Raw genomic sequence first — 14,761 nt, 5'->3', positions numbered from 1 at the left:
ACACTTGTGCATAGGCAGAGTGGGGTAGTGTTTCTCTAGGCAGAATACATCTTTCTTTCAGTGTGTGTGTGTGTGTGTGTGTGTGTGTGTGTGTGTGTCAGATGAGTACAAGGACTCAGCAGCAAAGTGGTGGGGGAGAGAGAGGGCACTCTAGCCTGGGAGTGGATGCAGTATGATCTCACCCACTGATGTAATCCCCTTTAGCCAGCAGCGCTACTCTTAGCGTGATTGACAGGCCGCGGCCAGCACTCTGGTGTTTTACTGTGCTCATTACCACAGAGCTGAGGTCACCTGCTGGCTCTGACACACACCTAAATCTCCGTGGCAATAATGTCACCCTATACCCAGCCAGCACATAACAGCAGAGCCCCACGCTGAGTCCACATCAGCAAAAGATGCCACGCAAGCTGGACTTTACTCTGACTCGCTGGCTGTCAGAGGCAGGTTTGTGTCCTTAAGATGATGAACAGCTTTGCATTTTTTCTTGTTTTATATATATTTTAGCTCACAAAGACTCAAAAATTAATATGAAAATAGAATGAGCAGCGGAAAGACAGAAAAGGGCAAACCACACAAGGGCCCAAAGATGGCACAAAGAGAGCATTGTGTACAAAGTCAGACTGGGACAATACTGGGCTCTAACTAACTATGAACAATCATTCACTCAGTCTTGAAAAGGGATAAAAGATTCATAAGCTGCAGAATGTATCCGTATACTACACAACTACTGTATGAAGCTTGATTCAACTTTCAGTACTTTTCGCTGGCTTCCAGTTCTCTGTTAGGGACGGCAGTGTTGATTTACATTGAACAGCTTCTGGACAGACAGCTGTCGAATGTTGGACAGACGTTCCCCAGAGGCTGAATCCTGCAAACTTTGGTGGTGATCCCCTGCCGTTGAACTAGCGCAATAAAGAAGTTGATATTTGTTATATTGAGCGAAAACCTTAGACGGCAGAATTGCTGTGGTATTCGGCAATCGTGACCCCTTCTGTCATCACTGGTGATCCAGGCTTCAAGTGGCCTCATCGGGTCAAAAATCTTTATTTGTCCAATACTTTGGTGTTTGACTGAATGTCTGACCAATTAAGTGTGTGAGTGTGAGTCTGACTGTGTGTGTGTGTGTGTGTGTGTGTGTGTGTGTGTGTGTGTGTGTGTGCATGTGTGTGTGTGTGTGCGTGCGGGTGTGTGTGTGTGTGTGTGTGTGTGTGTGTGTGCGGGTGTGTGTGTGTGTGTGTATGTGTGCATGTGCGCTGTAAACCAATGCAGTCACACAAAGGTCACGTCAGGGGGATGACAGAGAGACTCACCAGGGGGTTCCTGAAGAATTCATATTTGGCATAGTTCTTCCTGAAGAGGAATTTACTGTCGCTGCTCATGGAGGCTTGAACCTGAACCACCAGCTCGTGGTCCTCCAGACACCTCTCTGTATGTGGACACAGACAGACTGTTAGTCACCTCTGAGTTGTCCTCAGGGATGGAGTCATGGAAATGTAGTTGTTGATTTATATATATATATATATATATATATATATATATAGCTTCAGGGTACATGATTTCTTTTATTTAGAACATTATTTATTTGTATATAATGTAAAAAATGGTTGAAATTGGGTTGGGAAAAACATATGATTTACACTGTACAATTTAGTTTGATCTTTTTTTTCAAATAATCTGAGGGGCTCTGGCCGATCTACTGTTTTTTTGGCATACTTTTTCTCTCTATCTCATCATGTCTCTCTTCTATTTCTAATACTGGAAGCATATTCTGTAATGTCCCTGTCAGCAAGGAACCTTGTTTACTGTAAACTGTTATGAATAGTGTCCTCTGGAAGGATGAAACAACAACTTTTTGATATGCCGGAACATGAAATCCCAGTGAGAATCAGTTTTGATATGACTTTGAAAGGATTCATCTTTTACTTTTTTCAACAAGCAAATTGCAAAGACTGCAGTAGCAGTGCATGCCTTACATGCAGACATGTTGTATGATAATTAAAAATTAGCAGAACCTAAGCTATGACTAACTTCTGTTGGGGGGGGGGTATAAAAGCTGATGGCTGAGAGTACAAGCTACAGAGACAAACACACAACCACACATTGAGATCTCACACAGACCTATCCTGCTTACTGCGCACCACAGAGTCCCAGTTAATTTCTGTGTGTGCGTGTGTGTGTGTGTGTGTGTGTGTGTGTGTGTGTGTGTTCCACTCTTTCTTGAAATTGAGGGCATATAATCTCAGTGAGGCCGATTAGACATTGATTATGACAGGATGTTCCAGACACACACACACACACACACACAGACACAAAATGATAGCAAGCAGGATTTAGCACTAATTCTCCCTTCCAAATGAACGCTTACTTTCCTAAGGCGAAAACACGCCCATACACACAGGGGCACACTTTCTCACACACACACATACACACATGCACACATTTTGGAGAAACTGTAGACACTGTTTTTGCTAAAAGTATTCTCTCTGTATTTTAGTGGAGGAAATGTCTGGGGCGTGTGTGTGTGTCTGCGTGCTGGCTGCAAACAGGGGAATTTCCTGTGGAGGGTTAAAGAAAGATTGATTGGCTAGAAGGACTAGGGGCTCGTCCGACGCAGACCCACGATTGGTTCCTTGCAGCTCTGGTATGACGCTTTAGTCCAGACCTCTCCACTCCCCCCTCCCTCCATCCCTCCCTCCCTCCCTCTCTCCTCCCTGTTTCTCTTTCTCTCTCCCTTCATCTCTCCCTCTCCGTCCTTTTCCCTCCCTCCCTCTGCTCACCTCACATTCCATCTCTCCACTGCATTTTTTTTCCAGAAACGCAGATCAAGCAGCAAAACACAAAGTTATCCTTTGACTCTAAAAATACAACTCAGCTGTAGGAAAGCCTCACAGAGGATAAAGACAGACCCATAGAGAGAAATAAAGCTTCAATAGGAGACAGGGCAAAAGTAAATAAGCAGAGCACAGGAATTTTTCTTTCTTCCTTTTTTTTAACCCCATGAGTGAATTATTCGGGAGGGAACAGGCATGTGAGCAGAATATGGAAAATAATTAATCCTATGACCAGCACACCTCCCTCCCAAAGAAGTATAGAAGCACTTGCTCCATGCTTAAATGAACATACACACTGAGGGTACACACCAGAGAGTATCCCCACCCATGCAGAGACGTACAAAAGGGGGTATAGACACACAGTTGCAAGAAACACACCTGCAGAAAAGAGGCTTCTAAAGACAATCCTAACAACCCAGTACAGCCAAACAACCTGGGATCTATTGGAAGGAAAACCCACCCACTAATTTTACCCATCTTGTTGCAGAATGGCTTCTCTAGACTTCCTCAAGACAGATATAAACCCTCAAGACATATTTTTGTGGTCTGTATCACAGTCTGTGGCCTAAAATCACGTTTGCTTTTTTAGGGCTAAAAATAAGTGCTCTTTGTGGAAAATATAATTAATAGTGTGACAGATTTGGCCTGACTGGAAGTTATAACGCTGTCTAACCTTTTCATAAGCTGCGACATCATGTCACACCTGGATGCACATTCACACACCAACACACACACGGTTACCAAGGCCGAGGATGGGGTGGTGCTCCACCAGCGTCCAGGCGTTGTCGTCCACACAGTGGCTCTTGTAGACCAGGAGCTGACAGATGTCCCTGGCCGTCATGTGTGCTGGAATCTCCACCACTTTACCGGCCCCATCCTCGCTCCACACCTTCACTATCTGAAGACACGTATGAGAATAATGATGGTAAAATGTGCATAAGAGTAGCAGAAGTCATCTTTTGAATTGGCTGGGAGAAAAAAGGGCCTCGTAACAATGAGCAGGCCTGACATATCCTGGGTTGCTTTCAGGAATTTGAATCAGCAGAGGAAACGAAGAATGGTGCACATCTAGGGTTACATTTACCTCCATAACCAGGTGCTTTGTCAAGTCCACTCTTAAAAAGTCCTCTTCGCGTGTTACTAAAAAATCAGAAGCGCTTCAAAAAAAAAAAAAAAAAAGTAATGATTACGTCCGGAAAGGTCGACTGGCCTCTGTACTCTCAACCAAACTTACTCACACGCACATCCACCAATACGCATGTAAACCTGCTTGCAGACAACCCACAATGTCACGTGCAAGAATAATCAGTCAGGAAAGGTAGAAGAACCACATATTCACACTTGGATAGTGAAATGAAACATGGTGGATTTACACCCGTTGTAGCTGTAGTGACTCTAAAAATATCACCACTAGGAACAGACAGCGGGTGCAGTTCAGAGCCGGAGTAACTTCCATTGTTGCGCCATTTTGAACCATTTCAGCCAAGTGCCCAAAACGGGCATGATTTTGCCTTCTCGCAGTGTGTTGCTACACAGATGACCACAGACAAGCTGCTTCACACCACTGTATGAGCTGTTTCACTAACACCACAGTGAGCTGCTCTCGCACGCAGTATGACACACAAACACACACACATGAATATGAGAAAATGAACACCGGAAAAGTGCCCGCAGACCACAAAGAAGCCTCCGATTATATTCACAGAGAGAATATGTACGCGCATGTACGTTTGTGGGTATATTCTCACACAGCCATGTACTTTCTGCTGCTCCGCACTTTACACAAAACCACAGAGGGAGAACTGTTGAAAAATAAAATACAAGACACGGAGCTGGTGCTTGGCAAGGACCTGGAAGGATGGGAATGGAAAATGAAGTCAAACAATGGCACAGAGAAGTGGAAACACAAAAAACAGTGAAAAAGCTAAAACAACAGCGGCCTAGACATGGCACAAAACACCAGGAGCACCAGCGGCGGCAACCCAAAGAGAGAGACTCTGAATGGAACCAGAAACAACCTAACATCGCTCTCTACCCTTGCAAAGCCGAAAGACTCCCTCTTCTCTTCTTCGCACACGCCCCCATAAAAAAAAAAAGTAAATTCATGGCGCATGAGCTTTGTTTGAGAAAAGTTTTTTAAACATCAAGGGGGAAAATGCAAGGGTCCTCACATTGTTGCAAACTGGAAACCACCACACACACACACACACCCACACACTAACACAGAAAAGAAACAAATATACATACACACAAGTCTCTTACCTCCACAGCCTGAAAGAGGCAACAGTCTGGAGAGCAGGATGGCATTTTCACACTGAGACGCTCTCCAGTGACACAGTGAGACAGAGAGAGGGAGAGGGAGAGGGAGGGAGGGACGGAGGGACGGAGGGACGGAGGGGAGAGAAGGGAGGAAAAGGAAGTCAGAAAGAGAGAGAGAGAGAGAGAGAGAGAGGGAGGGACAGATCGGCAAGGAGAATGCAAGAGAGGTAAGAGGGAAGAGGGGGGAGGAGGGAGGAAGTGACAGAGGAAGGACGGGAGTGAAAGAGAGACAGAGCGAAAGAGAGACAGCCTGCCCCTTCTTCCTTTTGCCAGGCAGCATAAAGGCTGAGCTGCGAGGAGTGGTTGAGCCACCGCTCCTCCCCCCACCTCTCCTCCTCCTCCTCCTCCTCCTCACACTGGATTAACCCAGTGTGGGATTTTTAAACGGTGAGCTGCTACCTGTCACGTACTCTACACCCTTATCTTCCAGGCTGTGCTCAAATCCCCTCATCCCCTCAAAAAAATCCACTGTCAACTCCTTTTACTGATGACGGCACACCAAAAGTAACAGTCGTTCTCCCTAAAACACGCCCACAACTACCCCCCCCCCCCCCCACACACACACACACACAGACACATTGATAGAAAGAACAAGCTCAAACCACTAAGCCAATCTCACACACACACACACACACACACACACCTTATTCTCATGCATCAACTGACATTTTCTTTGAGCTGCTTGACGGTTTCAATTTCTACCCCTCCCTCCCTCCCCTCTTATCCTCCTCTTCCTCTTCCTCCTCCTCCTCAGCTGTATGTGAAATACTATGAGAGAGTGTAAGGACCAGAGCAACATGTGTAACGCACACTGATGGCTGCGAAGGTTTGCAAAGGAGGCAGTCACAAGTCTTCACAAAATGGGAAAATGGTGCGGTGATTCGATCTGAAGCCGTGTGGATCACGTGTCGGGCGTTTGGTTCTTTGCTGAGGGGGTCAAGGGAGGGGTAGGGAGGGATGGAGGGAGGGAGGGAGGGAAGGAGGAGGTAGGTATTTGGGGGGAGGTGGTTGCTCAGCAAATCTGCCCAGCCTCGGGAGGTGTAGAGAGAGAGGGAGAGAGAGAGAGAGGGAGATAAATGAAAAGGAGGGGGGAATAGAGAAAGAGAAAAGAGAGAGAGCTATGGAGGAATGTCAGTAATGCAATACTGAGTCATAATCAGGCTCATGTGTAGCGTGCAGGCCAACCCAGCTGGCCCCTAATACAATGTGCTCTCACACACACACACACACACACACACACACACACACACACACACACACACACACACACACACACACACACACACACACACACACACACACACACACACACACACACACACACACACACACACACACACACACACACACACACACACACACACACACACACACACACACAAGAGAGGAAGACAAAATGTAAACTCTGACAATCAGCTCCAGCTGTTTTTTGTTTTTTTACATTACTGCCCAACTTTTTTTCTGGGGAGCTGTGTAACACTGGCTCTCACTGAGTGTATGTACTTACAGTGTGTGTGCGCGTGTGTGTGTGTAAGAATAATGCATGTACTGGTATGTGATGAGCACATGTGAAAGAAAGGGTGGACATAGCGAGAGACATCAAGCTTACATTGTGCGTCACACGGAGGCTATTTTTTTCTTCTTTCTTTGTTTGCTTCTGTTCATTTTTCCATGTGTTCATGTACTTATTGGTTAACTTTCGAACAACTAAGTAGAAAAAACACAAACATCCATGCCTTTACTAAGTTTTATCTTTACGTGATTAAATTCAACCTCACCTTGACTTGTTTCTCCCCCCCAACGTTTTCCCCTCCCCTACTTCCCTCTCTTTCTCTCCACCAGAGGAGGGTGAGTGGTGGAAAAGTACAGTCCACACACACACACACACACATTCACAGCTGTAGCATATTGGATTGAAGGGTCATGGACAGACACCATATCTATAATGTTTTTATATAAACACACACACACACACACACACACACACACACACACACACACACACACACACACACACACACACACACACACACACACACACACACACACACACACACACACACACACACACACACACACACACACACACACACGAACAGAGTTTGTATAGGGTCAGAGGTCAAACACAATAATCTGCACCAGGGTCAGGCCCACTTGACCAAGAGGTTTATTGGCCCCTAAACCTATCAGGCTATACGCTAACACACACACACTCCCACGCACACACTCCCAGTCACTCTCACACACACGCACACACTCCCAGTCACTCTCACTCTCACACACACACACACACACACACACACACACACACACACACACACACACACACACACACACACACACACACACACACACACACACACACACACACACACACACACACACACACACACACAGTGATCGTGTTGTTTTAAGCCAGAGCAGATCCCTTCCCCAGTAACTCGACCCACAGATTGTAAAAGAAATCTTGATTCATTCAGACTGGAGGAGGAAGAGGAGGGTAGTTCTGGATAAGACCTTTTTTTCATATGCTCAAGTTACGAACGGTCTGGAACTAACAACTTCTGGAATGCTTTTATCATTTCTTGACCATTGTGGTCGAGAAATTGGCTCAAAAAAACAATACAGTGACAGGCCTTATAGTAAATACCAACTTTTGAGCTGAAAGAATCCAAAACACTCTAAATCTATCTATCTAATCTTTGTACCACTGTTGATCAACTTCCAGCAGCTTTAGTGTTATAGATCACTAAACAAAAGAGTAAAAAGGTAGTTTTTTTTCCTGATTATGTAATAGAACATCTTGTGTGAACTACTGGGACTACTAACAATCTATCCACATACACAACACAGTTAATGGAGCATCACATTAAGTGCAAATAGCGAATGGTCTTTATGACACTAGATAATAAAATGCTTAAACTATATGAAATGTATTAAAGGTTCAAACTTAATATCGACATGACACTTTCAGCACCTGCATTGTGATGCAGTTATAACAGTCTGTCACTAAACAAGATTTACTTCTGCCTCTGTGAGGACCGGCTGCAAACATTTTATCTCAATACACTGGATATTGATCACATGTTGGGCAATGTTACGTTGCATTCAACTCACCTAATGAGAAATGTGATGTTGCTGCATAGCAGCTGTCAAAGTTTAGATGTCTGGCAGAAATGGACATCCGCTTTGGGCGGAGCTCAGGCCCAGTAGTCTACTCCTGTACTTTGCCTTAAAAGCCTCAACTACAGAAAGTGCAGATTCACACACAGAAGAAGAAGCAAAAGGAATCAGATACATCATCATCAACAACAACAACAACAATGCCTTGTTAGACAGATCAGTGTATTGGGAGGACGCATCCATCAATAAATGGTCCAAGCGCTTCTGTGAGAAGGTCAGTGTCAAAGCAGTATGTCAAAATGCGTCATCCAAAGGCTGAGCTGCTCTCAGGAACTGACACATCCTCTTTATGGGGGGCAAACGTATTCTGTATCCTGCAATGTTGCACGTTGAGCAAAGGGATGTATTCCAGGAGATGCTTCCTCAGGGCTTGCAGGTGCTCTCTGATCGCACTTGCCACGCAAGTCAGGATCTGCCTCGCCACTTTGTTGAGATGTTCACACAGATTGTCAAAGGACTTGTTGTTCTGTACCACTCTTCTTTCCCACATCACAAACTTCCTCATTGTGCATTCTATCTGACTGTCACAGCTTTTTTCTTTTAGGCATAGATTGAGTGCATGTAAGTAGCTAGAAATGTCCATGACAAATATGGCAACTTATGCCTCCCATACGCTAGACGACTTTGAGAAGACACTGAAAAGGCTTTTAAAAGACGTCAGTCTGACACCCTCTCATATTTAAAGACAATTTGTCATTAGTCACAGAGTTTTTAATCGCAGGGTCACTATTAACAAGACTGCAACAAGTTTCTAGATTATTTCCCACCATGCTCCTGGTGGAAGTTTACAGGAAGAGAGATTGTCAAACATTGGAGAAGAAACAGCAGCTTTTAGCCACTAGATGTCCTAGTGATGTGCAATGGTTTGTACAGAAAATATAAGCCAACAAGAAAAGGAGAAGACGGAGCAGAATGTGGAGTCGACGGGAATACATGCTGCACCATCGCATGGAGACTCCCGTGGACGTCTCGAACGCCGCAGTTTCGAAACTACCGGGTTGCTCTGTCCTCTGCGCTGTCCCCGTTCGCGCAACCAGGTAGTTTCGAAACCGCAGCATTCGAGGCTTCACCGAAGTCTCCATGCGTTGTTGCAGCATGTATTCCCCGACCCCTACACGCTTTTCTGCTTCCTGTTTGGTTCTGGAAAGAGCTCACCAATTGGTAGTAGACAATGTTCACGTCACCATCTGCGTGAGCGAAGACTAAAAACGTACGATAATATCAAACACGGTTGATTTTATCGGAACGTCAAGACGGAACAAAGACAAACCTCAAACAGCTCGGATCACCACCTTACACCAAACGATTGAGATGACGGGAGCGCTTCCAACTCTGGCAAAACTCTCATGACTTTATAACTCAAAGTCACTGACTGACAATTTAAACTGGGCATCGGCGAAAAAAGTCTTGACTCCGTCAAGCAGTTTGAAAAGTTGAGTGAGCTCCTTACAGTACGAATGTGAAAGCAAGCGGGCTTCAGTGTGCAGAAGAAGATAGTGGTGGACGACTTTTGGTGAAGTGTACTGTTCTCACTGGCTTATTCAAAACCGTCTTTCTGTCTGCAGGCATCGTCTTCGTGGCCAGTGCATCACTGTGGATACTGCAGTAGACAGCTGTAACCAGCGAAGCCAAGTCTCTAAACCCCTCTCACAGCCACCACGGCCCGAGCTCCGTCAGTGCTTACTCCCACACCCTCTGCCCTTTCTATTTAACAGGAAACAACACATTTATTTAGTGTTTCAAAAATGGTTTCCACTGCAGCATTGTGACGGTAAACGTTTGCAAATCAGAGGATCTTCCTGTATTTCTATCATATTCATATACGACAAAAGCAAGCCAATTTGGCAAGCTCGCAATGTCTGTCGACTCATCATTCTGGAGGGCGTACAAACTGCTTTCCCTTATTCTGCTCACTAGCTGCTTCAACACATCTTTGGTCACATCATCAATATGGTACCTTTTACGGTGATATCGTACTGAAAAACTGAAAATCTTTAGCTGCTTGCTCGTCAATCATCACTCCAACCATTTCTATGGCGGCAGGTAAAATCAAATCTTCCCCAGAGGCGTTGGCATCCAAGTATTTGCAATCGGCTTTGTTTCTCGGAGGGACAACTCTACTGCCTCCACGTTTTCACTCCCAGTTACACTCAAAGATTGAATTACTTTCCTAAGGCTCAGATTCTCTTTTGGCTTGTTTTCAGAAAATGATCGAGACTTGGTCGAGTATTGTCCCTGTTTAGTTTGTTAACACAGGTGGGGGATTGTCTCCTGGTCCCATTTAAATGCTTTCTGGAGCTGCTTTCACACGCACTGACGTCCTGACATTTCCCTCTGATTTGTGCGGAGGGGTTGTAGGTGAGAGTGAGCAAATGTCTGCAAATGTCTCTCCGGACATTTTCCGGAACTTTTCCTGCTTGCCCCCTAGTAACATTTTCGGTAGATGTCAGAGTGAGCCCATGTGAGAATATGGCCCGAAAAAAAAAATCTCCGGAAGCTTCACAACGAGTGAACATTCCAGCGAATGTTCCAGTGGATGTTCCAGCGACAAACTCCGTAAAGTGTCTGGAGCTAATTTTCTGGAGTTACTTTTTGTGTTCACTGATTTATTTTTATTCTGATGAATCATTTGTTGAAGGATATTCTCCATTGACAGCTTTCCTTTTGCCACCTGATAACTCAGCTCTTTCTCACAAATGATGAGGTAGTCCGTCAATTCCGATTAGTCATCCAATTAGATTTATGTGATATAATGTATGTTGTGTACTGTATTTTGTAGTTTTAATGATGTATCTTATGGTGAAACCAAAGGGAAATGTCGACAATTATAATGTAGTTTTCATATTTGTATTCGTATAATTCGTACATTATCCTGGAGTAAATATAATACCAGCTGCTGCAAATCTCCAAATGATAGCTGGCTGTCTGGCAGAGGCTGCTACAGTAGACTAACACACCCGTATCTAATTTCAGCATTTGAACGCTGGTTGCTGGTGACTTCCCACCCTGGTCTATTACAGTATCAGTCCTCTTTCATGTCTGTGAGTGGTCGGGTTTCAAGCCAGACAGAGCTGATTAGCTCTGCAGACAGGCCAAACTCAATTTCACCTCTCTGGAGCGCCACCACAAAGCCTCACTGAGTGTCTCACCTCCCCACCTTCCAACGACCCAACACTGACACCGCACTGTCCCACACACGCGTGTACACGGACAGAGACCTACTTGATGGGTACGAAGCGGTCACATCGAGGAATCTCTCCCTAAAAATCACCCATAGATTTTATTAAATGAAGTCATGCGGTCGTAGTCCGCGTAATCTTTTATCTATTTTGTGTGAGCAGGCAACAGCGCTCTCCAGCCCCAAATCCTCAACAAAATGAATGCCTGCTGCATAGCTTGCACGCCTCTCTTCAACAATGCAAACAGAAATGATCTATGTGTTACGTAGCATACGGAGCAGTGAATTGACATCTGATCAAAAGTGGTCTAACATGATGACAGGTGTGAATTGACGGACTGTCCACCCAAGACAATCATCAATGCCAGGTCTGAACAGGGCCTTAGCTACAGGCTGAGACAGCAGCCCGCCGTTGTCTCTGTCAGAAATACCTGCAGGCAGTGAATCACAGAAGATGCAAAGGGAGGAGAACTGCGGAAGAAGAAATTACACTGACTGATGTCTGTGTTCTTCATTCTTTCTTAACTTCCCTGTGTTTGTCAGGAATATCTTTTATTTTATTTTACTGGCATTTGAGATTAGTTACTCACGAGATAGTGAGTGTACGTAGTGACTTTGCTGCTGTGAACGTTACTGCTGCCGTTGTTGTGTCAAACAAGCAAATCTTCACTGAAAAATTACAAAGTTGCGTCATCACATTGCCGTAGACGTGTTAAACATTTACTGCGTGGCAGGAATTCAAAAGTCCTGTAAGTCTTCATAACACACTGACGCGCGCACACACACACACACACACACACACACACACACACACACACACACACGTACATGTACCTGATCTGATTGCAGTGGGTCAGCAGACCATTGCGTGCAAAAGTACATCAGCTGACCATAGATAGGAGGGAGGGAGGAGGGGGGGGGGCAGGGTGGGAGTCCTAAACCTAGAGTGCTCAAAGCTTTAGTATTAAGTTCGTTTTTAAGACACTGCTGCAGGATATATAACATCATGTCTTATTTTGCTACAGGGCAATCACCTGAAAATTCATATTTAAACGGCAGCTGAGATATAAAGTCAAATTTCTAATGAACTATTGATATTTCATAACACTGAATTACATTAAAATGTATGTAGGACCATCATCCAAAAACTAAGCACAGACCCTTCTTAAAGACTTTTTCAGAATTATTATACTATATAATGTATAGTATGATGACAGTGGTATATCATCAGAGCAAAACAACCAGAAGGAGTTTACTTAGAGAAAGTGAAGGACAATCTTGGTTAGTGTGAAGTTCGGTATGTCTAATACACACACACACACACACACACAAAAACACACGCACACACACACACACACATACAGAAAGTGCTGTGATGACAGTCCACTATTAAAAAAAAAAAAAAGAGTCCAGCACATCATTACGCAGCAAGTTGTGATTTTTTGCACAGATTAAAGAAACAATAATATAACATGTTAGCATTGGTGAGCTGAAATGCTTGTAATATATAATATAATATATTTAATTTTTAAAGCGCTTTTCATGAACCCAGAGCGCTGGTACAAAACAAAACAAAACAAGAAAACAAACAGAGAGAGCTTGTAGGTGGATTTAGTTACCATCAGACCAAGCCAGGCCTGACAGTTCAACATCAACAAAGCATCCAGTCATATCTAGCAAGGAGAATGCAAAATGAAAAGATTTGAAGATACCATCACAACATTAGCTCCAGGCGTGTATTAGACATCAAATAATCTAAAATAAACAAGAGTCTACAGTCACACAAAGCCACACAGACACATAGAAGTGCTTTGAGCTAAATGGTAACATGCTCTTTACTGGGTATAGTGTACAATATGTTCACTACTTTTGTTTGGTGTGATGGCAGGCAAGCATTGTATAATTAGCATAAAGCACAAAACAGAGGCTGATGTCTCTGTTCTGGTGGTATTTTGGCACACAGCTAAGTCAGAGTACTGTAGAATTAAAACATTTGACCTGATGATGACACGAGATAAAACTCAGAGGAGGGACCACCAAAGTTACTCTCATCACCACTGGGCAATCCATCCAATTGTTCTTCAAACAATTCACTGAAAGACAAAAATGTCCATCTCATGGCATGGAGCTAGACGAAAAGTCGGGGGATCTCCAAAATCATCAAATCATGAGTACAAAATTTGAAGGCAAATTTCATTTGATAATTGTTCAGGTATTTCGAAGTGGTAGACCAGCTGACAAACATTGCCCCTGGCACGGCAAAAAAAGAAAAACACAAAGTTGATTTGGCTTTTGACAGAAGAAGAATGATCCCTCTTTGGCCACAATCTCCTTTAACTCTTCTCGTCTTTTATATATATATAATAAGACCATGCACTGAGCAACAAATCATGAGAAACTGACTTTTTCACATCCATTTTCTCTTGCCTCCTTCCACAGGGAGGTTAGAGGTCAAACTCAGCAACAAAGCAGTGAACCCAGGGTTGGAAAGCTTCAGTAACTAGCTCAAATCTACTTCAGCATAATGGATCCGTGCCATCCCAGGGGGCTTGAGCCTTTGGTTGAGAGCTGTTCTCTTCAACCAGCAGGGCTCCAGTGCCCTTCCTGACATTCGTAATGCTTCATCTCTAGCCACAAATAAAAGCTGGAGTTGTGTTACAGCTGCAGTCATGATGCCAAAGCAAACCCATTTGCCCAGTGATGACAGAGAGGACCAGACCAAATCCTCGTGGAAGCCGGGGTAACATGACTGAACGTTGGTGTGTGACTACCACAACATGCATGGGAAGAGCTCAACGTTCATTACAGACAGACTACTGCACTAGCTTGGCCTTAGAACCTAGCAGAGACCTTTTAAAGACTCCAGATTTACCATCACACATGTATTCCCCCAAACTTATATCGTATGGATAAAAAATATCTTATGGAGAAGCAGCATCCTGTTATGAATTTATAGAAGCCGGTTCATCTTATCAGAGGCAAGGCAGGCCATAAACCTGTCATGTCATACACAGTTTTACTGTCTCTTAATAAACAGTAAGCCGTGTATCCCTTTGGGGGAAAAAAAGACTGAAGCTTAGTAAAGAATGTTCAGATTCCAACTCTACAGCTGGAGGGAGAGATATCCTATGATAAAACCATGCCAGTGACTGTGGACCAATGCACTGCTCATCTGAGAATCTTGTCTGCATTGTTGCATAAGCCATCAATGCTCTTCAGACTACATATCTAAACCACTCTCTTCTATATG

At 44.2% G+C, this 14,761-nt stretch overlaps 1 protein-coding gene across 3 annotated transcripts in view; it reads right to left on the bottom strand.

Annotated features, from left to right (window-relative positions):
* Positions 1-14,761, bottom strand: part of LOC118311103 (growth factor receptor-bound protein 10-like) — a 44,913-nt gene that overhangs the window by 9,586 nt on the left and 20,566 nt on the right. The window contains exons 1-3 of one of the 3 annotated variants that reach the window (XM_035634665.2): positions 5,094-5,591; positions 3,573-3,729; positions 1,311-1,426 (exon numbers count right to left, since the gene is read on the bottom strand). In XM_035634665.2, coding sequence (XP_035490558.1) covers positions 1,311-1,426; positions 3,573-3,729; positions 5,094-5,138 — 318 coding nt within the window. In that variant the 5' untranslated portion in view covers positions 5,139-5,591. Of the gene's footprint in view, positions 1-1,310; positions 1,427-3,572; positions 3,730-3,915; positions 3,989-5,093; positions 5,592-14,761 lie in introns of those variants that run through there. The other 2 variants (XM_035634667.2, XM_035634664.2) reach the window with 2 other exon arrangements.

Source organism: Scophthalmus maximus, chromosome 5, assembly GCF_022379125.1.
Source record: "Scophthalmus maximus strain ysfricsl-2021 chromosome 5, ASM2237912v1, whole genome shotgun sequence".
In the NCBI taxonomy this organism is placed as follows: Eukaryota; Metazoa; Chordata; class Actinopteri; order Pleuronectiformes; family Scophthalmidae; genus Scophthalmus; species Scophthalmus maximus.
Note: the sequence above shows the minus strand (reverse complement) of the source record. Positions and strands in the feature narration are given on the sequence as shown.